Consider the following 27,097-nt stretch of genomic DNA (forward strand, 5'->3'; position numbering starts at 1 on the left):
AATGTAATAAAAATAACCACTTAATCATAGGTTACTAATAAACCCAGCTCTTGAACAAATCCCTGCATATGAAAGATAAAATATCCATCAGTTGCAATTTCCAAGGAAATGTACATATAAGTGGAATCAATTAGGAGGTGATCCTTTACAGTCTTGGAAAACTTATCCTTTATTTGAGGAAGATGTGCACATCTAAAAAGTTTTAATAGACCATTCTTTATTGTCAAATGGCTTCTCAGGAGAAAGAGTTGCGCTTAATTGTGTATACTTTGAGACCAGTACCTCTCTGATGTTACGGGTACTCACATACAGTCCCTGCGGTAGCCTTCTGTGTCGGGGTGCTACAACCCGCCTGGCTCCAGCTGTAATCAGCGAGCCGATGATGTGTTTGGCGTGGCGGGGAGCACCTTCACTGACCTTAGATTTTATATAGGTCCACAGTGTCCGGCTTTTCCGAGTAGGCAGGTAGTTGTAAATCAGCTGTAATTGCCGCTTGGGGAATGTCCCGATCTCTGTATTGCGCCGTCTCCTGAATTGTAAAAAGGATCCCAGCAGGTGAGAGGAGGGTTTAGAAGTAATAAATAACGATCCTTGACGCGTTTCTCCGCAGGAATAGGGTGGCGGTTTCTTCAGAAGGAGCATAGTAGCTGGAGGAAGGTCTCCAGTATTTAAAAGGCTAAGTAGCCAATCATAATTCTTAATGATGGAAGGTCCATTATTGGGTTCAGGTGTGTAATTAACTCATCGAGAGCTACAGGTGTTTATCGTGGAGCACAGGTGTATACCTTTAGTTAACAGATAAATTTCTATCCTAGCCAACTCAATTGCAGCTCGGGATAGAATAATAAATAAATACAATAACAGAAAATACAAAAATAAAGAATAAAAAAGGTTATATATAAAAGTCGCATTGACAAGGAATGGCATCGCTACATATATCAATCAAAAAAGAAAGAAAAAGAAAATAAAGAAAAAATCCTTCAAGGAGGATAAGTATCATAGATTTAACTAATTCAACAATCATATGGAGCTGTGGCTCCGCTGGTAAGGCGTCCAGTCCATACAACTGTCAAAAACCCCCAGCGTCGTCAGTTCGAGTCCATGGAGAGACCGGAGTGTGGGTCAAAAATATTTGACTTCTTTTACATCTCCTCCAATCTTAAATTCTTAATTTGGTCTCTCTAGCTGAAATATATTTGATTAATTGTGTTTTAATCCACACATATGTCAAATGTATAATATTTATACATATGTATATCATACAAATATTTGATTATCTAATTTTTAATATATGAATTTTTAATTTTTTAGAATTTTTAATTTTTAATTTTTAATTATTAATTAATAATTAACTATTATTCCCAACCTCCTCAAAGGATTTACAAAAAAACCTTCTCTTTTAATCAGATATACATAATTACAAAAATGTGATAGAACACTGTTGATGAGGACATCATGGGAAATCTAGCAGTGTCATATAAACATATTGTCAGATAATAAATGTCAATTGATATGAAGTAGAATCCTAGAAATAAGTCTCACAATGATAGTGAGTGCAGAAATTCAACAGAGGAGAAAAATTTTTTTTAGTGAACATTATTCAATTCAATACATTCGTTGAGACCTGCAGGGTGCAACGTATTCAGGGCAAATATCCAATAGGCTTCCTTTTTACAGAGATAATTAAATCTATCGCCTCCTCTTGGGGTAGTTTGTATTCTCTCTATCCCTTGTACTTTTAAACACTCTACGTCCCCATGATGTTTGTACTTCACATGTCTAGACAAACTATGTGTCAAGACACCTTTTATTGTGTTTCTCCTATGTTCCAGGAACCTAGTGTTCAAGGGACGAGTTGTCCGACCAACATATTGTGCTCCACAGATACAGGTAACCAGGTAGATAACAAAAGTTGAGGAGCAATCTATGTGGTTATTGATGGTATAAGGTATACCTGTAGCTGTGGACACAAAATGAGTCCCAATTTTCAAAAATTTACATGTGATACATTTTGGTCTTGAACAATGATAGCAACCTTTATTTGTCTTAGAAAGAGAACTTGTGTTGTTCACAGAACTCTCATTTGGAAAATGACTCGGAGCAAGGGAATTTTTTAGGGTAATATTCTTTTTAAAAACAATTTTGGGATATTCTTGTAGTGTGTCTTTCAAGAATTTATCTTTCTTGAATAAGAAAGATAAATTCTCAAGAAAGATAAATTCTTGAAAGACACACTACAAGAATATCCCAAAATTGTTTTTAAAAAGAATATTACCCTAAAAAATTCCCTTGCTCCGAGTCATTTTCCAAATGAGAGTTCTGTGAACAACACAAGTTCTCTTTCTAAGACAAATAAAGGTTGCTATCATTGTTCAAGACCAAAATGTATCACATGTAAATTTTTGAAAATTGGGACTCATTTTGTGTCCACAGCTACAGGTATACCTTATACCATCAATAACCACATAGATTGCTCCTCAACTTTTGTTATCTACCTGGTTACCTGTATCTGTGGAGCACAATATGTTGGTCGGACAACTCGTCCCTTGAACACTAGGTTCCTGGAACATAGGAGAAACACAATAAAAGGTGTCTTGACACATAGTTTGTCTAGACATGTGAAGTACAAACATCATGGGGACGTAGAGTGTTTAAAAGTACAAGGGATAGAGAGAATACAAACTACCCCAAGAGGAGGCGATAGATTTAATTATCTCTGTAAAAAGGAAGCCTATTGGATATTTGCCCTGAATACGTTGCACCCTGCAGGTCTCAACGAATGTATTGAATTGAATAATGTTCACTAAAAAAATTTTTTCTCCTCTGTTGAATTTCTGCACTCACTATCATTGTGAGACTTATTTCTAGGATTCTACTTCATATCAATTGACATTTATTATCTGACAATATGTTTATATGACACTGCTAGATTTCCCATGATGTCCTCATCAACAGTGTTCTATCACATTTTTGTAATTATGTATATCTGATTAAAAGAGAAGGTTTTTTTGTAAATCCTTTGAGGAGGTTGGGAATAATAGTTAATTATTAATTAATAATTAAAAATTAAAAATTAAAAATTCTAAAAAATTAAAAATTCATATATTAAAAATTAGATAATCAAATATTTGTATGATATACATATGTATAAATATTATACATTTGACATATGTGTGGATTAAAACACAATTAATCAAATATATTTCAGCTAGAGAGACCAAATTAAGAATTTAAGATTGGAGGAGATGTAAAAGAAGTCAAATATTTTTGACCCACACTCCGGTCTCTCCATGGACTCGAACTGACGACGCTGGGGGTTTTTGACAGTTGTATGGACTGGACGCCTTACCAGCGGAGCCACAGCTCCATATGATTGTTGAATTAGTTAAATCTATGATACTTATCCTCCTTGAAGGATTTTTTCTTTATTTTCTTTTTCTTTCTTTTTTGATTGATATATGTAGCGATGCCATTCCTTGTCAATGCGACTTTTATATATAACCTTTTTTATTCTTAATTTTTGTATTTTCTGTTATTGTATTTATTTATTATTCTATCCCGAGCTGCAATTGAGTTGGCTAGGATAGAAATTTATCTGTTAACTAAAGGTATACACCTGTGCTCCACGATAAACACCTGTAGCTCTCGATGAGTTAATTACACACCTGAACCCAATAATGGACCTTCCATCATTAAGAATTATGATTGGCTACTTAGCCTTTTAAATACTGGAGACCTTCCTCCAGCTACTATGCTCCTTCTGAAGAAACCGCCACCCTATTCCTGCGGAGAAACGCGTCAAGGATCGTTATTTATTACTTCTAAACCCTCCTCTCACCTGCTGGGATCCTTTTTACAATTCAGGAGACGGCGCAATACAGAGATCGGGACATTCCCCAAGCGGCAATTACAGCTGATTTACAACTACCTGCCTACTCGGAAAAGCCGGACACTGTGGACCTATATAAAATCTAAGGTCAGTGAAGGTGCTCCCCGCCACGCCAAACACATCATCGGCTCGCTGATTACAGCTGGAGCCAGGCGGGTTGTAGCACCCCGACACAGAAGGCTACCGCAGGGACTGTATGTGAGTACCCGTAACATCAGAGAGGTACTGGTCTCAAAGTATACACAATTAAGCGCAACTCTTTCTCCTGAGAAGCCATTTGACAATAAAGAATGGTCTATTAAAACTTTTTAGATGTGCACATCTTCCTCAAATAAAGGATAAGTTTTCCAAGACTGTAAAGGATCACCTCCTAATTGATTCCACTTATATGTACATTTCCTTGGAAATTGCAACTGATGGATATTTTATCTTTCATATGCAGGGATTTGTTCAAGAGCTGGGTTTATTAGTAACCTATGATTAAGTGGTTATTTTTATTACATTCCCAATTGGGGTAATTATATTCGTGACATTGTATTTTGTGATTGTATTTGTGTCCTTAATGTATGTTTTTTTTCTCTTTTTTATAAATAAATTTTATATGAATTTTCTATGATATATGTTCAGGTGTGTGGCGCTCTCTTTTGAATTAGAATAATTTTAGTGTGTATATTAAGTCAATTAATTTTCTTTCTTATAATTCAATTAATTTTTATTTTCTTTAAACGGCAATCTCCAGAATTGCCTTTGGGAGCAGCCTTAATAGTTTATATGTAACCAATGTCATTTGGTCTAGTATAAGAGTAGTGGAGTTTAAATAGATTAATAACAATATCGCGCCCGATTGTTGTAGTTTATATTTTAGAGCAGGGGAGATGTTATCTTGTATGTATTTTTGGATACTAGGACCCCAAGGTATTTTTTTTTTTTATAGGGCGATCCCATTGGATTGCCCAATAAAAGTCCAGTTTTCTTCCAAAAACACAGTTTTAGAGAAACCTGTGCGTTTTCGCCAGTTGCAGCCCATTATTGCTGAAAACAGGGCTTCTTTTTCAGAAATGTCCTAATTACATAGCCCAGAGCGATCCTATTAATCGTGTTTAAGGATTGCGGGTTATAGAATATCGGCCTCTTCATTTGTTTACACCACAACAGGATTATTTTTCAACAATGACTGATCTTGTACAGAAGTTTTAGGTAACCTGTGCGGTTTCATTTTATTGACGTAAAAAGTTTTCAGCATTCTCTGCTTCATTGCAGAAGGAAAAACAATAGGAATAATGAGATCACCTCATTGTAAAGTGGGTCATGGTGGAAGATGTGGCATTTTATTTCTGTCTAAAAGCAGGTGGTTTAAGGTTATGTTCCTATGGTCTCTAAGACCATTATTTCCACAAAATGTCAATCATTGTCTCTTACTTGCCCGTCAAAATGACGGAACAACATAGCAGTAATGTCAGCACTGGCAAATATGTGCTCTTGAATTGCTCTGCTTGACGCCATCTAGTGGCTAGCAGCACACAATACACTTGACTTTCCCCACTAGAGGTGAGAAACACCATTAGCTTTTGACAAAGGATTTTGATCCTTTTCATATTATTGTTCAATTTTATAAACTGTTAGTGTTATGTGGGTCTTAAGGTGCCCAAACTCTATGTGACTTTGGACCGATTTCGACACTTTGGGCCGATAAATCGAGTGAAATCGGCCAAAAATCCTGTGTGTGACATCTGATCCGATGCACAGTGCCGTGCGCATTGGATCAATTCAGAAGGTCGGACGGGCTTCACATTAGATCATGTCCGACTTTGGGTGCTGGTGCTGCAGTGGGCAGTGAGGAGCAGCAGGACAGGTGCTGAGCGCTAGCAGGTGTTCAGCAGGACAGGCAGCGGCAGGTATTAGAATTTTAAAAAAACCTGTCAAATAACTAGCCGGCCTCTAATTGCCTGAGAGCTCTCTCAGCCAATCAGAGGCCAGCCAGTCATTTGGCAGCTTATTTTAAAATGCTAATATCCGCCGCTGCCCATCCTGCTGAACATCCGCTAGCGCTCAGCACCCACCCTGCTGCTCCTCTACGCCTGCTGCAGCGCCAGCACTCGCCGGCCATCCCACTTCTCCTCACCACCCACTACAGCTCCCTGGTTTTACATGTGATAAATCGCCGATGGTTTATCATATGTAAAAATGGCACATCAAGTGCCAGATAGTAGGTGAGCCTCCCGGGGAGCTGCCAAACTGCTCACAGGAGAATTGGGTCAGACTTGTCCTTAATACAAGTCGGCCTAATGTTTGGGAGCCATTATGCTTTACTCTTGATGCGTGAATCTGTCACTGTTGAAAACTACATTTATGACTTTACTTTACCTGTATCAAATAATTACAAATAGGTTACTAATCGTAAACATTCTCTTATGTAACACATTTTTTTCCAAATGAATAATTGTCTTTAGCATTTGAGGTTATACAGACTATGGCAGACCAATCTAGTTCAGTCATTTATAAAAGACCTTGTTTAGCATTGAATGCTCCTGCTGCCCAGCTTTCAAAGTCCCATCTCCGGCCTGATAAGTGATTTCCAGAGCAGCTCACTAATTTCCCACATCTAAAAAGTAACAAACTCCTTGCACGCACCCTTCCTGCAGTGGTGGGGGCAATGTTTTCTCTCTCTCTGTTTCTTCAGGGATTCATTGAAGACCTATTTCTGCCAAAGAGAGATTACTGCTTAATAAGCGCTATACATAAGCAATTAGATTAAACATTGCCTTGGCTAGGGTAGACAGAGTTCATGTCTCAATGCGTGCACTGCCTCCCAGCTCAGTCTCTGTCACGGAGATACAGTGCTCCAGTTCATCCTCCAGGAGGTGGGAATTCCTTCCTCAGCACGAGATGTGAACAGGTTGCATGCCTGCAGCACGTATTGCATGTCACTCAAATGTTGGACACTGATGTTCTTTTTCTGTGTATGAAATTCTTGCTTTAAGTCCTAAAATAAAAACAGAAAGTTGCTGAATATTGTTTATACCCAATATTCCTGATGTATGGTAATGGGTTAATGTCTAAAAGCAAACTTTTGGCACCCCCCTCTCCCCTCTCTCTAAACCCCCCCATCCCCCTCTTTCTGCCTGTTTTTCACTCTCCCTCTGCACCCCATCCCCTCCCCTTATCCTCTCTCGCTCTCCTATACAGCCAAATTCAGCAATGTTTTAAGATAAAGTTGAGCTTAAATGATATTCCCTAAAAGAACAGTATTGAAGTTGCTTCATATGAAAGAAACAAAACTCTTCCCCGTAATTAGCAAACTGCCGAATATGTAAAATGATACAGCGCACTGGTGCGTAACGTTTTAAAGATTTTATTGTAAATGCAACAGAATTACATTACACTGGGGCAGATGTATTAAGCTGCCATTTATGTAAAAAAAAAAGGGGATGGGTCCCTCTTCTCCTGCATAACGTGGAGAAGTGGGCACCCGTTATGGCCGTATGTATTAAACACAACACCCCCCCCTTGCCGATAAGGAGAGCCGATATGCCCTGTGAATGCACATTAAAAAAAAACTCCTCCCCCCCCCCCCCTGCTTTTATTGCGAGATCTCCTGCGCAGCTCGGAGCCAGCAGCAGGGCTAGCGGTGTGCCTGCAGTGGGGATAGGACAACGCTAGTGCTGAGCTGGCGAAGCGGCCAGGGCAATTTAATGCCTATGTGGCTGTTAATACATCGCCCCGCCCGCTAAGTGCTGGGGGGATTACAGGGGACAGCCCTGCCGAGCATTGCTTTGTGGGCTGTCCCTAGCACATGTTGATCAAATACAGTTTATCTTGTAGAAGCCTGCATCCAGCTGTTATTACATTGTCTCAGGTAGCCCAGAAAGAAACGGTCAATCGGGTCAATTCAATTTAATCACTACCTCTTGAGTCCAAGTTTAGAACAAATGCTGCTCTAGGGCAGAGCTGGCCAAAAGGTCAATCACAATCTACCAATTGATCACAGGGAATATTTTGCATAGGGGAAATGCCAGTAGATCACCGGTAAGTGTACAAAAACACTGTCCTCAAGATCCCTGGAATTATGTGGTCAGTGATGGGGGCTGCTCCAGGCTAGGATCCGACAGAGTATTTTATTTATTAACAGTTTCTTATATAGCGCAGCATATTCCGCAGCGCTTTACAAAGGAGACAGTGATACAACAAACAAGGGTATTTACAGACAGTCAAAAGGTAGGAGGGCCCTAGAGTAGGCAGCTATGCAGTGTACCAGAACATGTTCTGGTACCCACACACAGTGCAATATGTGCAGAGTGCAATTTGTACTAAATTGCATCTCATCTAGTTCAAATCACATGTGATATGCTACAACAGCATGCGATGCGATCTAGTACAAAAAGTACTACCTGCACATGCTTTTTAGTACCCGCAGTGTATCATGTCTGATTCCATCTGTAGGTGTGGTGGGCAGGAGATTTGAAAAAAAAAAAAAATACAAAAGAATGGGAGGCAGCTGATTGGCTGAGAGAAATCTCTCAGCCAAACAGTGGCCGTCCATTCATTCACTTGTTTAAAAAAAAAATTCTGGTTACTTCCCCTGCCCCCACTGCTGCTGCAACAGCTCCCCAGGACTCTTAACATGCAATAAATCTCATTTTAAAAAATGGCACATAAAGTACCAAATCGCATGTGAGCCTCTGGGAAAGCTGTTGGGCGGCACACGTAGGAATTGTATACGATTTCTCCCCTCGGAGAAGTCACATAGTGTATGGCGGCCTTTATACATAAAGATTCTGCAAAAAAAACCACCTGATTTTTACTGATTAATGTTTCAGAGGTTCAGTCATCTCCTTCCTGAAGGTCACATTGCATTAAATTCATGCAACAAAGGGTGTCTATTTTGAGTGATACATGTAAATAGTCCACATAAGTTTCTTAGTCTTATGTACTCTTATAATTGTACAATATACTCACTTTAAAAGCAGTTTGCTTTCTACTACCTGACAATGGTTTTTGTGTCCTAATACTGAAAGCCATCCCATAAATGCAATACATCTTATTGTCAGGAAGTGCTTCTGAATCCAAAGTGGATAAAAAGCTTTGCAAGCGTTCAGAGATGACATTCTACGTACAAGAGAATATAAATGTTCCCAAATGCTGACATGAGCAATCACATACAGCAGTCTGTGGAAATACCTCAATTTGAACAGTAATGTTTCATGTGCTTTGAACTTCCACTATTCCAGTGCATTTAGTGTGACTCAGCATGTGACCTTACTTACCACAGGTCCCCTAAGGACACCAGATTGTATCTATTTGCTATGGTGATCTGCTTGACAGACAGATCTGTGTGTAAGGGATGTGTTTTAAAAGCACAATGGAGGGAGAACAGTATGTAACATTAATTGATGTCTAATCTCTATTAGAACATAGTGTACTAATGTCAGGGTCTCACGGAAGCAATTCATCTGGACAATGCTGAGGTGCTTTTGTATATGCTATTGTGGTTCATGTTGCATCTCGTTGTTTTTATTTTTTTCCTTTTTGTTCCAGTTTATCTAAACTGAGTAATGGAGCTATGTATGTCTCAATGTTAGGCGTATGATCTAATGTTTTATTCTGCATCCTTTTCTCATGTAGGGTCTTCAAGCAGCCGGTTTCCAAACCAGGTGACCCCTAAGAAGACCGGCCCCAAGAATGGGCAACATAAGGCTCGAGATGATGAGTGCTTTGGAGAGGAGTTGGAGGAGATTCCCGACACGGATTTTGACTTTGAGGGGAACCTTGCTCTTTTTGATAAAGCAGCGGTCTTCGAAGAGATAGACACCCATGAGAGGAGAGGAGCAGGAGGAGCAAGGTCACGTGGCACTCCTAGTGAAAGACCTCCAACCTACAGACATGATGAGAACATACTTGAGTCAGAGCCAATTGTGTATAGGAGGATTATAGTACCACAACCGGGTGGAAAGGAGTACTGCACAGGTAAGGAAGGATCTGCAATGTTGGCCTCACACAGAGCCCAAAGTCAGAGTTATATTTGATGATTCTCTTAATATAAACTAATTCTACTCAAGCATGTTACAGAATGGTTGGAATATGCTCACAATTGGCATGGGCAGCACGGTTCATGTAATGGTTAGCATTACTGCCTCACAGTATTGATGTTATTGGTTCATTTCCCACTACAGCCTTGTGTGGCGTTTGTATATTCTCCCCGTGCTTGTGTAAGTTTCCTCCGGGTGCTCCAGTTTCCTCCCACAATCCAATAATATACTGTTGTAGGTTAAATGTCTCCCAGGAAAAAATGTACCCTAGGGTTTAAGTGTGTGTGTTTACTGGGAACATTATATGAGCCAAGTGGATCTTATCTGCTGTCAAATTCTATGTTTCTATTTGTGCGCTGTCATCATTAAGTCACACTAACAGGCCCAGATGTGTTATGGAGGGAATGCAGCTTCTCTGACTGAATATTTAGCTTGAACACCTAGATTATTATTATCATTTATTAATATGGCATCACAAGGGTTCCACAGCACCTAACAATACATAAATGAGCAAACCCCACCACCACCACCAAGGCAATTTAGGACAAGTACATGGTAAATAAAGACCGTTCCATCAGGGGACAAGACACTGAAGCAATTATATATTCTAAGAAAAGCACATGAGGAGAGAGGACCCGGCTCACGAGAACTTACATTCTAATGGGGACAGGACAGGCAGACAGGAGGCACATAGAAGGGGTATAAGTGAACATAAACAGAGGTTAGGATGAAAGATGTCTGGGTTTATTGAAGTATTGAGAGACTCCGTGGATACTTTTATTGTGATTGTAGGGGTGCTCACCAAATTTCTAAATAATTCAGGAGCTTTAGGCCAAACCATAAGAAGAACAAGCTAAGTTAAAAACAAAACAATATGACCTAAAGGCGGCCATCTACTAGTACGATATGGCATTGCTGAGACAGATCACATGTCATTTTCATGCAATTGTCCGCCTCGCATTACAGTTGCAGATCCTACGGGCTACCATGAATATTTAGGGATCGCATAAGATACATTGTGTGCAGGAGGACCGCATGCAATGTATCGTTTGCCATCCTGCTGCCCAGCAGCTGCCGGGTGATTTGCCAGGGTATGGTATGCAAGGTGCAGCATGCGATACCGCACCCTATAGGGTGGGGGCCTTACCTTAACTGTGCCGCCTGTGAGGTCATCCCAGTGTAAATACACCATGTCCAAACCTGATACTTATGTTCAGTTGTTATTCATATTCTAACAAGTCTCCATGACTCCTGGTCCTGTTTGTAGCCTCCATTCTCCACTACACCCCAATACTTGTTATCATTTATGCATTCCATTTGTTCACTGGGCCTGATTCAGACCTGATCGCTGGGCTGTGAATCTTCAGGGCCCAGTGATCAGGTAAATGCCACCCGCCAATGTGTATGCCCTCCCCTGTGCATGGCTTTTTTTTTAAATGCGTTTGCAGCCGTGCACATAGCGGGAAATCCATTTGCAATCAATCACTTTTGAATGGATTTACCCCTGTTTGCAGCCGCTGTGCAAGTATACATGAAACAGTCCATATTTTCTGTTTACAGCGGCGGATTGCTTATGTTTGCAATTATGATCTTAAAATTATTTCTAAAGGAATGAAAAATACTTTAAGTAACTCTGTAAGCTTACACAACAACAAAAGCAGAAATGATAGGAATGTACCTGATTATTGTTTTTAGGTTTAGAAATGACAGTATTGAAAAATGCTCAATCCCGGGATTGAGTTAGTCTGTAATGACTAACTGTAATACCCGCTCTCCCCCCAAAACGGGTGCCCTGAAGTGTTACTTAGCTGGTGGTGGTGGTAGTAGGCAGGAGCACGGTGGGAGCGGGTGTACCAATGCTGCCCTGCATTATATTTGCACATGCGCAGACAAATTCTGGAATCCCGGGATTGGAAGCTCCAATCCCTGGATTCAAATCCCAGCGTCTTTAGAGCCAAATCAGAGAATCCCACCAATCCCTGTTTGGGTTGGTTGTAAGTAAAAGTTATTGATAAATGAATGCTCATCAGTTCTAACGTTTTTACTTACTCCACTATAGTACACCTGTTGTAGACTACAGGTACATCACGCACCTGTTAGAGGTCTGTGTACTTTTAAATGTGTTCTTATATTTATCCAAAATTAAATTTGCAGGTGCCCTCATTTCTGCCCACTGAGGTGGCAAGCAAAGCTGTGTAAAGTGTCAGTGATTTGGGTGCCCTCTCCAGTATTATAGATGGGTTTAGCCGCTTTACGCACTAGACGCGGTGGTTTCGGATTTGTTATATTTTGGGCACCCAGTACTTATCGCTGGCAAAAAAAATGAAATTTAATCATCCTCATTGCTTGATAAATTCCAGGCATCCTGGAAACCCTATTAGCGTTATGATCACAAGTGCATTCAAACTTATATAGTGCATTTCAACCTCAGTTGAGCCACGTGTCAAGCATATGTGTAGATGCATAGCATTTGTGTGTTAAAATGCTGTTCTTACTTGCAAGACCTGTGGAAATTCACTTCATACAGCTCCAGAAATTCCATCACCTCTTCAAACTTGACGCTAGTAGCAATGATGCAAGGATTACCATAAAACACATAGCTACCAGTTCAAATGGGTGAAAGTAGTGTACAAAACACAACAGGTTTTTTATTTCTTCTACAATTTCCTTCTTGAGACGCATGGCAGCAGACTTCATATTTGAAGAAAGACCACCCTTATTGTTGTTAACAGCTCCCTTTACATATGTTTGAAAAGTACAAGTTTAAGCTGCTCCTACCTACCCCACGCACCCAGGGTTAGGTCCTTTGCCTTTTCCTGGAATAAAATGGAGAGCACTTTATAGATGTTTAAAAAAAAAAAAATACAATAAATATGCAGCATTGACTGCACTTCATTATGCAGGATACCTAAATCTAAAAAGTTAATACATATAATTTTGCAAAGAATTTGTGTTACCTGTGAGACTGCAGCACAAACCACTCAGAGCTAGGAGATTCTTATCAAAAAGATCTGGTCATTTTTTCCTTGTGATCCCGATGCGCGCTCCCGCACAGCACAAATCGGAGCCAGACAGGGCTGCATTGACTATCTAGTACAGATCAGTACTAGATAGTCAATATTTCTGGCATGTCTTCTGGCTTGCCGTGCGATTCGATTCTGATTCATCGGGATTGAATAGCACGGCCGTCGACCGTGTGTACACACCATAAGTCTTGGTACATATCAAACTTCCACTGCAACAGCATGTAAAGATTACATTGTGATGACCTATTTTAGCACCAGTTGCCCACTCTGCCAAGAGGTCAACATGGCCTCCCGATTTTTGGGAGCCTCCTGGGAGGCTATTCAAGTAATATTGCTTGTCCACCAAAATCCCGGGTCTGACCAGGCTTTTTTACCCGGTATTTTGCCAGGTATCGCTCTCCAATGTCCCCGTTTCCACTGCACAGCGTTCCCGAATCGACACAGTTTCCACTGAATAAAGGGAAACCCGAGTAAGATGTAAGCATGTGTTATAATAAATGGCCTTGATTCTGGCTCCAAAAGATGCAGTCACTAAAAGGAGACAAAAAGGAGCGAGGGGTAGGGAGTGCTCAAAGCATAGCAGCTATGATGGCTCCAGCCTCTCCAACAATTGCTTCTATCCAGCAGCCTGTGTGTGACCAGCCTTGTCTACCACGTACCAGCTCCCCGGTTTCCGAACAGCGGCAGCCTCTTCAGCGTGTGGTCTGGTCCCTGGGCGATGACATCAGCAGCCAGCGCCCAGGAGAGACCAATCAGCAGCTATCGGCAAAGCCGAGGTATAAAATCCTAGGTAAAAACTGTTTCCACTACAGCTTACCGGGGAAGATCCACTAAAAATCCTACTCGAATCCCGGTTACAAATCTTTACCTTGTCACAATTTCCACTGACAAAAATCCTGGGTAGGTGCACGTTCTCGTGCAAAAATCCAAGATTTATATGTTAGTGGAAAAGTGGTATATGTTTTTACTGCATATAATACTTTGTAGTTAGCGAACTAAAAAAACATGGGCATGGTTTATCCATAAAAGATCATTTTCTTTATTCCGTTATGTTCTCCCCCAGGCAGCCATACTCCAGGCCGCACAGCAGGAGAGCTGTGAGGTATACAGGAATCCTAGCACAGTTTGTAAATTCTGAAGACAAAGGTCTATCAGAGTAGAGAACTTGCTACAGATTTAGCTTCCGCACAGCTGTCCTGCTGTTCAGTCTGAGGTAAGCTTGCCCTGCATAGTGAGAACACAATATTAAGTGGTGCTTTAATAAACTGCCCTTTCCTGATAAGTGCATAATGTACAAGGCACTACGTAGTAAAGCCAAATGACATCAGGATGTTGATATGGTTGACGAGTCCTCTTTTTAAGCTGTGCAATGGCCCCCTGCTGCAATTCACCTTAGCATTTATTTTAATTCTTTACATCAAATGTATCTGGTGTCACATTCCAGGCGCCTGCCATTATGTGTAACACAGATATGTTAGGAATTCTGCTGGACACATAGCCTGCTTTATCCCAGCATTGCCCAAAGTCTAATAAACCATAAACTTTAAGCTTCACAAATGACAACTCTCCAAATCCTGCATTTCATTGTTTTGCTCCTTTTTCCTTCACACGTGTATTCCCAATTTTCAGAAACCTTTTCAGAATATGCTTTTAGCCAATTCTGTTTGCAAACGTATGAAACAGATTGTTGCCTTAACATAACATTTCTAAGTTCAATATGAAGCAGACAGAAACCGGGTTACTGGGCTATTGTGTGTATTATGAATGACCCTTGCCCCTTCCCACAGAGTGAATGATTGCCTTGCGTGTGTGTTGCGTGTTAAGAGCTGCTCAATCGATATCTGCCTAGCTTCACTACCAGCTGTAAAATCTCATAGTAAAACTTTGCAAAACAGCTCCCCACCCTCCTCCTCCCTGGGCCTCTTTAATTGCTTGGCTTCCTGAGCAGCCAGCCCCCCCACCCCCTAGCTTCCTATCCATGCTCCATGTTGGCTCTATTTCAGTCTGTTTAGAATAATACACAGTGCTTGGCCTTGCCACCGGCCTCAGCCACCCTGCCCCCAGCCCCAAGTTTCACTTCATTCTTGTATGTTTATCTTCATCTTCCAATTGCCTTCTCTCTGAGCTTGCGCTCCCTCTCTAGCCAGTTTACATTACATCCTTTCTTACTGAGGGAGAGGTGTGACCAGAATTGCCTTGCGTGTGTGAGGCAGGAGGCGTTACTTCTTTCTTTGCACACATGTCACCCAGTAATTAAAAGTTTAAACATTAGCTTTAGATTCTGCCTCATTGCGTGACATGACCATTTCCTTCACCCTCTCCTTCCCTCATTAGTTTGTGAGCTAACACAGCTTCTTCTCGCCAAAAGGGAAAGGGTTAAGCACTGTGCCTGCCAGTTCCTGGAAGTTGCCTTCCTGGTATAGAGTGAGCGTGCCAGCTGGATAGTACAGTGTGGCACGCAAGGTGTGAGGATAGCGTCATGGTGATCTGTAATTAAATAGAATTTATATAGTGTTCATATTGTTCAATATATCATTAGTGGTGTCAGAATTGTACTTCTGCTTTTGGATGAAAAAAAGACTGAACTGCAAGGAAAGTCACGGCTGAGCCTACGTAAGGACAGAAAAGCAGAGAGGTACATTATTTGTAAGTCTTTAAATAAAAAATAAGAAGAATTATTTATTTGTGTAACTTGTAAGCTGGAAAGTAAGTGACCATAGATCATAGCTGTTCAGCACATAAGTGAGTGGGTAGGTTTGCCTGCCCATGCACACCTCATTTCTAATTCATTAGAAATTACATATATACTAAATTGCAATATATACATATAATTTACATACACACATATACACACACACAGACAACAGGGGTGTTAGGGGTTGATTCTTTCGAATGTGAATGCAAGTCAATCAGAACCCACCCTGTGCATGGTGTTAAGCCTGCCCACCATTGGCAAGGCGCGTATGTTCGCATGGCATGCTAATAGATGATTTACATATACATCCATTCGCATGCCAGTGGGAACCACCCACATTTTTCAATGGCCGCCGACCTTCAAAACATGTGGTGCGCACACGCATACATAAAGAGACTCTCAGGTCACTTTTATATGCGTGTATGTTCTCACTGAAATGGGCCGCCATTTGACATCCTTGATGTCAGCTGCCCGCCCACGTCACCGGCGATTACCATGGGAATGCCCATGAAACGCTGGGCATTCCCATGGGCAAGTACACCTGCCCGCTGCCCCCACCGGCCTCAAGGTTGGGTGCGTGCACCCGGCGAACAACCTGTTCGCCAAGGCCGCACGCACCCAGTGCATGCACATGCGCAGGTATGTGGGCGGCACTGCAGTGTCTTGGAATAATGACATAAGAACCTGTTTAGCTTCAGCGTTTTGAGAATTTTAATCAGGATCCTGATGACCAGATTAAAATTCTCAAAACGTTGAAGCTAAACCGGTTTCTGTATTCATTATTTCAAGACACTGGAGTGCCGCCCACATATCTGGTATACGTTGGAAACCCAGTAAGGTTTGCCTAGGGAGGGCACCTGGTGCACTACCATTGAACAGCCGTGGAGTGCCGGCCTGACTCGACATATATATATATAGCGGTACTTATATGTTAGTTGGGCGCCCACTATAGTAAGTACGCTCATACCCCCACTATCCATGTCGGCATGGAGTTGATTTTATATAGTGTGGTGAGCGCAGCGAGCCACCGAACCCGAAGCGTGGCGAGCGGACGCGGAAAACTAAGCAAATAGCTTAGTGAGCGCCCAACTAACATATAAGTACCTATATAGATATTTAGATATTCACTCTACAAGCCGGATGTGGACGTAGCTGACTTCCTTTTGTTCCCACGGGCCAAATGCAGCTTGAAATTACACAGTTTTCAGACCATAGACAAAGGAGACTCAAGGATGTTCCGGATATTTGCCTTTTAGGAGGTGTACCAAGTTTGGCAGACATGCTGGCAACGGTGTATCAATGCTCAAGGGTCATACTTGGAAGATTATCAACCCTATGTATCTGAAAGTTCATAAAAAAAAAAATCTGGCTTTTAGTCTCGCTACGTTCCGGACAGATCCTTCCTGTGTGTGTGTGTGTGTGTGTGTGTGTGTGTGTGTGTGTGTGTGTGTGTGTGTGTGTGTGTGTGTATGTATGTATGTATATTCAGTTCTACATGTCATAACGTCATGTTATGGGATTATTGGATCAGTTTTTATTAATTTGATCTGTTTTTTTTTTTTTCTAATATCTAATTTACTTTCAATGATTTTATTATAGATGTATTGAAATAGATAATGGCAAAGAATTGTGGATGTGTCTTCGCTTTCTAGGAGAGTCAGTACCTGGCAGTTATGGTTGTCCTGACACACTGCATTTTGTGGGAGGCCAGAATTAAAAGTGACTATTCTAGATCATTGGGCTCTTGACAATCTATCATGGGTATATCGCCTGCACAGCCTTGAAGGTGTTTAGTAAAATAATTAGCTGCCCTAAGGAACCTAGTGGATGAATGAGCACCCGTGTGAATGGAGGATGTGTTGCGTGTGACCAGGGAACAGCTGGGGAGAGCAGGTGCAGCTGGATTAACCTGTCTGACAGCTCTTTATCCTTCTTTCATTCATGTACAGGGTTCTCTGTCAACAAATCTCAGCTCACTCAAAGAAATCGTATCAATATTTGGCCATTTGTAACACCATGCTTTGTGGAGACTTTGGGATTGGGTTCAGGTTTTAGTGTCTAGCAATGCTACTTTTTAAAGTCCAAGCACATAAAACAGAGTAGTAGCAACTAATATTAATGCTTCATCCCTTTCAATCATCATTATTTGTGCTGTATTGCCCTAGTGATATTAGCTTGTTCTATATAAGCCATGTATGTATATAATTATTTTATATGTAATGTTTTATATAGACCTGAAATTGTATTTGTGGATGCACAAAAACAAAATACAGAAGGGCAGGATGTTAGATACTTGGCTGTTGGTCAATCCCATGTACATAACGTGAGGAGAAGGTAGAGTTGGTATAAAGGTTGCCAGCTGCCTTTATCTGAGGTGAGAGGCTTGGCTGCATGCCTTGTCTCTTGTGCCAATTTTTAATAGCAGCTGCTAGGCATTCGTGCAGTAGAACAACAGACTCTGCTCCCCATGTGACCGGGGTGGCACCCGTGGTCATGCATAGTCTACAATGTGTTGCACGCAACTCTGTGGGAATATGTGAGCAGACAAAAGGCACCCACACATGCTTTCCTTACTGCATGGATGTCAGTGTATACTATGAATGCATCATATAATCCCATACAATGGCTTCCTTGAACTATTATTCCAATATCATGTGTATTGGCTTCCCTCTAATCTGTCAGATCTCACAAGCAGGGCCCTCAGAAGATTTGCACATGCTGTATATCGTGGGATTGTAACCTGCCCTGAGCAGTGTTCCCTCTAAGCTGTGCGCGCGCACACACCTTGACGAGCGTTCGCACAGACATTACAACTGAGCGCACAAAGCAGCAGTGGTCCCTTTTTGCAGTTGTGGACTCAATTAATGTGTGTTTCACCCATTAACTACATTGTGTGCTGTATTTTGAATGTTTAAATGTTTAATATCATTTTGAAGAAAAGTTAACACAAATGCTGAACGTCATTTTCCAGTTATATATAAGTGACACACAAAAATTTAAATTTCATTCCAAAGTTGCACAGCCAAAATCTTTAGCCGCACACAGCCTTCGTAAAATTAGAGGGAACATTGGCCCTGAGGCTTTCCGAATGTGTTAACATGACTTTTGTGCTTATGTTATTTTGTTTTAGTGTGTTTAATTGATTTCTTGCTGTCTGGTGATGAAGCATTTGTGAAACCTTATGAATAAACTCTGAGGTTGTGTGATGCAGGCTTTCTAATGATCGACAGGGCACCATAGGCAGATCATTGTCCGTCCTACAGCTAGTTGTGGCAATATTCATACCCATCCTCTTCTTTACACTCATCCTTGATGTACTTTATATCCCACAGATTCAGGTCTGGTGGTTCCCAGTATCTCCTACTCCTTGCATAAGAAGCTTCTGAGCGTGGCAGAGAAACACGGCCTATCGGTGGAGAAGAGGCTGGAGATGTCAGGGATATGTGCCAGTCAGATGGCACTCACATTGCTTGGTGGACCAAACAGGTGAGCTGGTGATATATATTACTGGGCCAGTCTAAGACATAGGAAGTTAGGGAGCAATGTGAATAAGATGGTAGTAAAATCCTTCTTGTTTTAGTGTGTGTGTGTGTGTGTGTGTGTGTGTGTGTGTGTATATATATATATATATATATATATATATATATATATATATATATATATATATATATATATATATATATATATATATATATATATATATATATATATATATATATATATATATATATATATATATATATATAATTTTTTTTTTTCTCCGACTGAACTTATGCATGTATAAAGGGGATCACTAGGTGGACCCTATATAGGTCAGTATCCATTGGGTCGGCAGGGCTTATGTCGTCATATGAAATAGGTGGACATGGCTAAGGTCGACAAGGTTGGAAGGTCGACCCAAGCATTAGGTTGACGTGAAAAATTCATGTCGACCTTTTGACTGTTGAAATTCCCATTGTCGACCTAATGATTGTGTCGACCTAATGACCCTGTCGACCTTAGCCATGTGCACCAGATTCATAAATAGATCTGGTACAGCTATGTTGCGCTTTTTACTCCTTTTGAGAATGGTCCATGCCCTGGGCGGATTTCAGCTGTGATTAGCGATCCCATGGCTCTGTATAGTTCTATGGAAGGGACTTAAGCTGGGTACACATATATACAATTGTCGGGCCGTTCTTTCATTCCGGGTCGGACAGCCGTTCGATTGTATATGTGTGTACGCTGTCCCTACCGACCGATAAACGGCAAAAAACTGTCTTGACCGTCCATACTCGGTCGGTCGACGGTTCATTGCTGTTTAATTTTCATCCGACAGGACGGCCTCATATCGGTACAAAAGTGCAGTGTGTACGCATGTTCGACCGATATGCTGCCGTCCTTGCGACTATACTGCCAAAGCTGGAACGCCCATGTGGGCGTTCCATCTTTGACAAAAAAAAACAACGGCGTGGGGTCCCCCCCACAGCCGTAACCAGCACCAGGCTGAAAGAGCTGGGGCTGGTATTAAAAAATCAGGAAACCCGACAAATAGGGCTTCGCTGATTTTTTTAAAACCAGACTCCAGGTCCGGGGCTGGTTCCCAAAATACGGGGGACAAAATGACCAGGGGTCCCCCGTATTTTAAGAACCAGCCCTAGGCCAAACCAGCCAGCAGAGTAATGCCACAGCCGAGGGGAGACTTTTTATACAAGTCCCCCCGGCCAAAGCATTCAGCTCTCTGACCGGTCAGCCTGGTCAGGGTTCCTGGGGGAGTGGGGACCCCCCCAATTAAGGGGTCCCCCCTCCAGGACTTATCTGACCAGGCTGAAGCCTGGTGCTGTCCTCGATGCCGCTGGGCGGTGAGCATCGAGCTGATCTTTGTGTAAAAAAATTGATGAAAAAAAACTATTGTTTTTTCCTGTGGAACTATGAGTCCCAGCAAGCTGGGACTTGGAGAACCAAAAGTCCCAGCCTGCGGGGCATTAAAGGGCCCGCTGGGTCTTGTAGTTCCACAGTAAAAAAAAATAGTTAAATAAATACACACTGACACTTTAGAAAAATAAAAGTTTAATACATACATACATTACACATTTTTTTAATAGGAGGGCGACTGCTATAATTATGCCCTAACCCAGCCCATTATGATAATTTTGGTCACATGTGACATGTCAGTAGCCCAAATCGAGACAGTGTGTACGGTGGTACAATCTTTTTCTTGCGACTGTTTGGACGGGAGTACATCAGACGTCGCAATTAAAATTGTACAGGTGTATACGCGCGTGTCGGCTGTTGTTTGTGGATGGTCCGACGGGAGTACGGTCGGCCGAACGCTTGCAAGAAATAGGGATTGTATATATGTGTACCCAGCTTTACTGTGGGGGTGTGTGTATGGCGTATAGTGGACCTGCTCAAATTGCTGTGGGCAATAACGACAATCTTGTCACATTAAGAATAAACAACAATAAGTTTTGTTGTTCAGAAAACAGGAATGTGTACCGATCAGCTGAGCAGAATGGACTTGGCTATTTTGTGTAGCCTATAGCGACATTATTGTGAACTAGTGGCATCATTGAATCATGATGTATAAAGGAGGTGATGCAGAATTGAACAGAGTTCTGTTGTTGTACCTTGTGAGTTTTGGTATTGTGCATGTTTCAGAGCAAGTGTGTGCATACGGGTAAAAGTGGGTCTTACGATAGACACATCCCGCTTTACAACCCCCACATTTGGGCCTATAACGGGATGTGACGTCCAGAGACTGCTGTGCTGAGAGCTGGAATAATGCCTGTTTTCAGATGACTCTTATTCTCTAAGGATAGTGGATATTAAGTGTATGGGTGGAATTGATCTGGCCACGGTCTGTCCATGTGGGAACAATTCTATCTGCCTTGCGTTCAGTTGAAGAGGCCTTGTAATTTAGTGGTGTCATAAGTTCATATTGCACTGATAAGATTAACCTAAAGCTTTGCTACACGTCCTATTGATTACTGTAGGCCAACTGAAAACCGTGTCTACTTTTAAAACTGGCTGCCAGGCGTGCAAGATAAGAATATAGGAATGAGGCCAGTTATACAGCAAGGCCTCAATTTCCCACTGTTAAATTGCTGCAGGTCTGACTGGAATGTTCTTTTCACACGCAATGTAGATCTTCTGCCCTCCTCTCTTCCTGCTCACACACCGCTCTGGTAATACCAGTTCTGCAGAGGTTTACGGAGTGCAAAGCAAACCAGCTACAGTAGCTCGTGCTCTGCAAGCCTTGCGTGTGTATAAACAAGCACAGTTCAATTACTAGGTGTGGGCTGGTCTTCATACTGTGTGCATAAAACGGATATCATTACTGCTGCCTGAAACACACCATCACCACTCAGGATTTCACATTGCTGTCTGCGGTGACAATAAACAGCACTAAAATAATTGTATGAATAACATGTACACTTCTTTTCCTTGCCATCAGGATAGTTACTTGCATACAATATTAATCCCCTGTTTCAGAACATTAGCTATAAGTAGGACAGATAACAGGGTTGCTGGAAATGTTAACAAATTATTTTAAAGGCTCGGTACAGCCAAGGCTACAAATAAAATAATGCGTCTCATCTGTGCTTCAGCTAAAGGGGAGGTTATTCAATCCAGGATTCCAAAGGAAAGTTCCGACAGTCGGAATCCTGGGCAGTTTTCGTTCCGTTCAACTGTAACTCGACAGCCGGAGTTCAGTGTTCAAAACAATGTACTGAGTGTCCGGTTCTAAAACCCGGAACTTCCAATCATATTTAAGAAACATGACTTTATTAGAAAAGGTATTTGCTCGATTGGTTGACAGTCAATAGGTTGATGACTACTGGTCAACAGTCAATAGGTCGACGTGGTCAATATTGACGCAGTCCATGTTGATACGGTTTAGGTAACAAAAGGCATCACAAGCAAAAGGTTGACATGTTGATGGTCGACACATGTTTTTCAGGATTTTTTTAAACCAACGTGTTATTACTTCATGATCCCAGTAGGTATATATGGAGAATATAATCGCAAGGCACTGTTACTGGCGCATGGGGAGTGCCGCAGTACACTTATATGGTTGACTTAGCCAACCTAAAAAAAAACAGTGAAAAACTCATGTCAACCTTTTATTGTGTTGACTATTTACATGTCGACCTTTTTGTCCATGTAGACCTACACCAAGTTGACATTTTTCACGTGTCAACCTATTGCCTGTTAACCAATTGATGGACGACCTAATGATCCACACCCACTAGCAAAACCCAGCTACTACAAGCAGTGCACGGTTAGACATCGGAAAACCTGATGCTCCATAAGTGAACCCCCAAATGTCTGAGACCTAACAATATGCAGTATTATTGTCCTAGGTTTGGCCTTTTACAATGGAGACCGTGCTGCAGGTTTTTTTGTGACTTACTCATTATCATTTGTTTATATCCATAGGCTGAATCCTAAAAATGTGCATCAGCGACCCACTGTGGCCCTACTGTGTGGACCCCACATCAAAGGGGCTCAGGGTATAAGCTGTGGCCGCCACTTGGCCAATCATGATGTGGATATTATCCTTTTTCTACCCAATTTTGTGAAGATGTTGGAGTCTGTTACCAATGAGCTAAATTTGTTCTGCCGGACTGAAGGCAAACAGGTATCAAATGTTAAAGGTAGGTACGTGATTTGGTGTTTTATAATGAAGTTTGTACTTTCAAATACTACTAGTTGAGTGACATACACAGCGTTTGGCACTGGGAACCTCTGGTCAGTGCATGTTTCACAGAATCGTACAAAGAAGTAGTACAGCCTCTGCACACATGTAAACAACCTCCTGTTCTATCTTTGCTGCCTGCTCCCAAACACTCCTCTCCCTTAAATAGCAGCACCTGCGGGCATACCTGGCCTAATCAGATCAAGCTTGTGCAGTACTGGTTCTTTTCAAACACCTCCAGTTCACACCCCATTTACACTAACGCTGTATTGGAAAAACCACATCAGTGCTCAATTTGATATCGTCTGGCATTGTCGCATTTTGTATTGCTGCGAAACGTTTATAGGGCATGTGTTTTTCAGAGAATTCTGATACATTGATGCACCTACCCCCAGGTTCCCAAAAGTTCCTTGTTTGTTTATTTCTAAGTATTGTTTGAGCTGAGGGGGCAGAAACGATTCTTATATTGTCTAAGCACCACTCCGGTCCGCTAATCCTCCATGTGATGAAGTGGGCTTTGTTTTCTGTCAGAAATGATTTTGTGCTAGCCGTCATTTCCATAGGTTTAGATTCCATTGCTTAGTGATCTTTTTGCCAGTGTCGAAACCGACCTGGTAGCTTTTAGAAGTTCTTCTGTAGTCATACCTCCTTTTTAACATTTAGCTATTATTATTTTAAGTCCACAGTCTGCTGCTTATAGGGGCCCATCGTGGTGGTTGAGCGTAGACACAACATCCTGAGAGGTTACAAGGGTCACAGTATTAAATGAACTCTGGTTTAATTTAAGGCACAACAAATCAATCATTGTTTTTTGTTATTAAAGAACAGTTGTGTTAATGAATTTTCCAGAAGGGTTTCCAAAATAGTACATACCACACTGTTTTTTCCAATGTGTTAAATCAACATATAAATAGTAATTTAAACCAGCAGAAATGAGTAATGTTTAAATTCAATTGTACAGTCATCTATTCATTAATAGATTCCGGGAAATCTGTGTTACCGGTTATTTGGGGGAGGAGGGTGTCTGCTAAAACCATTAGTTTACATTTTGTGCGGTTTTTAATCTGGTTTCTTTGTTTCCTAAAATATATTGAAATTTAGTGTAGACTCAATATTTCACAAGACGGACAAGGTTGTCTCAATGTTACAGATGGATAGAAAATAATGATTTAAAAGAGACAAGTTTAGTCCGCTTCAGCTTTTCTGTTTGTTGATCTCCAGTCCTGGTTATTTGTGTTGAACTTGGATATAATTATACATATTAATTAGGTCACCACAAAGGTGCCTTTTCCCAAATAAAATAAACCATGTTTTTCCTCTCCATCGTCACTTTCACATTGCTAATTTCCTCTTTGGTTCTTTCAGTTTCAAGGAAGACTTTATATGAGGAAAGTATTCCTGATATAACAGGCAGAAGTAGAAGAAAGATATTAAAGTCTTTCACAGTTGTCATACAGACAAATGAGAACTGCTCAAATATTGTCCTACAGGTCACCACAATTCTATGTGATGGTGTTTTAATAGAAAAATGGAATGATAAATTGATTATTTTTCAATATTGGCCACTTGCTCATTGTATTTCCTTATTTATTAAATAGAACTATTTGAGACTCCTAAAAATAAAATATCTATATCACATGCACCTCATAAGTAGTGTAACGTATACCCCGTTTCCACCTAAAGCTGAGATCCAACCTGAGTGCAAGCCAGCTGGAGTCTGATTATTGCTGGGTCTTTCCTCGAATGGCATTTGGAGATGACATCATCTGTTAGCGCCAGTGATACAGCTCTCCATCTGCTTTTAGTGTTCAAACCGTGGGCCACCTGGGCCAGTTTTGACCCTCATAGCTACCAGGGTTGGATTCCTGGGTAACATTACCTGGGTCGGTTATGATCTCGCCTTAACTTGGGTTGTAAGTTTAGTTGAAAAGGGGTATTATGGATTTCTGCCTAGACAGAACAGATGTGGCATGTTAAAGGCATCTGCATGAATTACTCCTCTTACTGAAATCTTGAATACCATAAGGCCGAGCGGATTTCTCATCCTTATTAATTTAGTGCTGTGCTGCCATCTTGTGTTCAAAATAAGAAAGCATGTCACTTCAATTTTATCTGCAAGTGTCAGATATAACAATATATATAATACAATATATATAATACTGAAGCCTAATGTACATTGATGTGCTGGAATGTTCTAGAACCCACAGTAAGCAATTTATTTTAAGCATTTTAAAACACAATAAGTCTAATTAAAAGAAAAAAACGCTGTAAGACATAGTATGCTGATTTTATGCGCATATTTGTCTATAAGTGAAGGGGAAATGTCTGCGTGGTCAATTATTTACACTAGACCTATTGTTTCATCTTGATGCTATGTTGCAGTTTTCTGCAAGGAAAATAATTCATTATAGCTCATGCCAAAATAAAAAGTGAACTATAAGTATATTCTTATTCCCCCAATTACGTTAGTGGAATTTTACACTTGTGCGTATTTCTAGATAACACTTTCCTCTTCTTTTTCAGAACTGCCGGATTGCCCTGTAGACTTGGTGATTAATTGTCTAGACTGCCATGAAAATGCCTTCTTGTGTGACCAGCCCTGGTACAGAGCAGCTGTGGACTGGGCTAACCAGAACCGAGCCCCGGTGCTAAGCATTGACCCTCCTGTCACTGACCAGGGTCAGGGAATTCATGCCAAGTGGTCACTGGAGCTGGGCCTCCCACTACCACTTGGAGAGCAGGCTGGGCGGGTGTATCTGTGTGACATTGGCATTCCTCAAAAAGTGTTTAGGGAAGTGGGCATCAACTATCATTCACCCTTTGGCTGCAAGTTTGTTATCCCTTTACACTCCATGTAGGAATGGTATAAGGAGCCAGCTTCGCAAACACATTTCAAGTTGCTGCCTTACTGACGCGGGCACAAACCTGCCATCCTTTTCTTTCTACACCCCCAGTGAAAACAAAGCAGTGTGTGCAGGACAGCGCACTTATGGCAGCAGAGGTGATTAAACATGCCCGTGGCTTTCTGGGAACCAAGATATTTGTTTTATTTTATTTTGTCGTTACTTCCTGCCACAGCCAAATCGCTCAATATTCCTTAAGAACATGCTTCAGACAGACAAAAGGGAACGAACAGTTTTTTTTTTTTTTTTGTATTTTTTTTCTTTATAATTACCATGTTAACAAGTTCTTGCTTTCACATTGTTTGGAAGAAAAACATGTTGTTACTGTGTAGCTTTAAACAGCTGTCCAATGTCTCCACCATTAATCACCAGAGTGATGCGCTGTTTACCAAATGAAGCACTTGGTGTTGTGTGTACCTGAAGTTTCATGTATTCTTTTTGAGGAGTGGGGAAGTGGTCTGTCAGTGTCTGTAATTCATGTATAGATTGCATGTGAGCTATTCAGCATGAGACGTTCCCTTACTGGCAGCTGAATAGTTCACGTAGCACTTAAATACACACAAGGTTGATGTGGTGAAAATACACACAAGGTTGATGTGGTGAAAAGCGTGAAGTCAGCATCTGCTAAAGATTTTATAGAATGTACTTCTTCAAAGCCGATTGGCTGCGATAGGCAACTTCTTCACTCTTGTCACTGCTTGATACATCAGTCTGAACAGATCGGTATATTACATGTACATGCCTGTAAGTGAGAGCTTCTAGGTGACTCGCTCATAATAAGCAAGTAAAAAGCTAAATATAAATGGCATCCTCCTTTTCAAGTCACATCTGCCAGAATACGGTAGTTAGGTCAACCACTAACGGTAGACAGGCATTA

General features: G+C 41.2%; 1 protein-coding gene across 2 annotated transcripts in view; it reads left to right on the top strand.

Annotated features, from left to right (window-relative positions):
* EDC3 (enhancer of mRNA decapping 3) overlaps positions 1-26,636 on the top strand; it is a 41,797-nt gene extending 15,161 nt beyond the window's left edge. For both annotated transcript variants that reach the window (XM_083183670.1, XM_083183671.1), the window contains 4 exons: positions 9,512-9,853; positions 18,969-19,122; positions 23,059-23,276; positions 25,841-26,636. In XM_083183670.1, coding sequence (XP_083039796.1) covers positions 9,512-9,853; positions 18,969-19,122; positions 23,059-23,276; positions 25,841-26,175 — 1,049 coding nt within the window. In that variant the 3' untranslated portion in view covers positions 26,176-26,636. The remainder of the gene's footprint in view (positions 1-9,511; positions 9,854-18,968; positions 19,123-23,058; positions 23,277-25,840) is intronic.
* The last annotated feature ends 461 nt before the right edge of the window (positions 26,637-27,097 follow it).

The sequence above is a fragment of the Crinia signifera genome, chromosome 4 (assembly GCF_055691185.1).
Source record: "Crinia signifera chromosome 4, ASM5569118v1, whole genome shotgun sequence".
In the NCBI taxonomy this organism is placed as follows: Eukaryota; Metazoa; Chordata; class Amphibia; order Anura; family Myobatrachidae; genus Crinia; species Crinia signifera.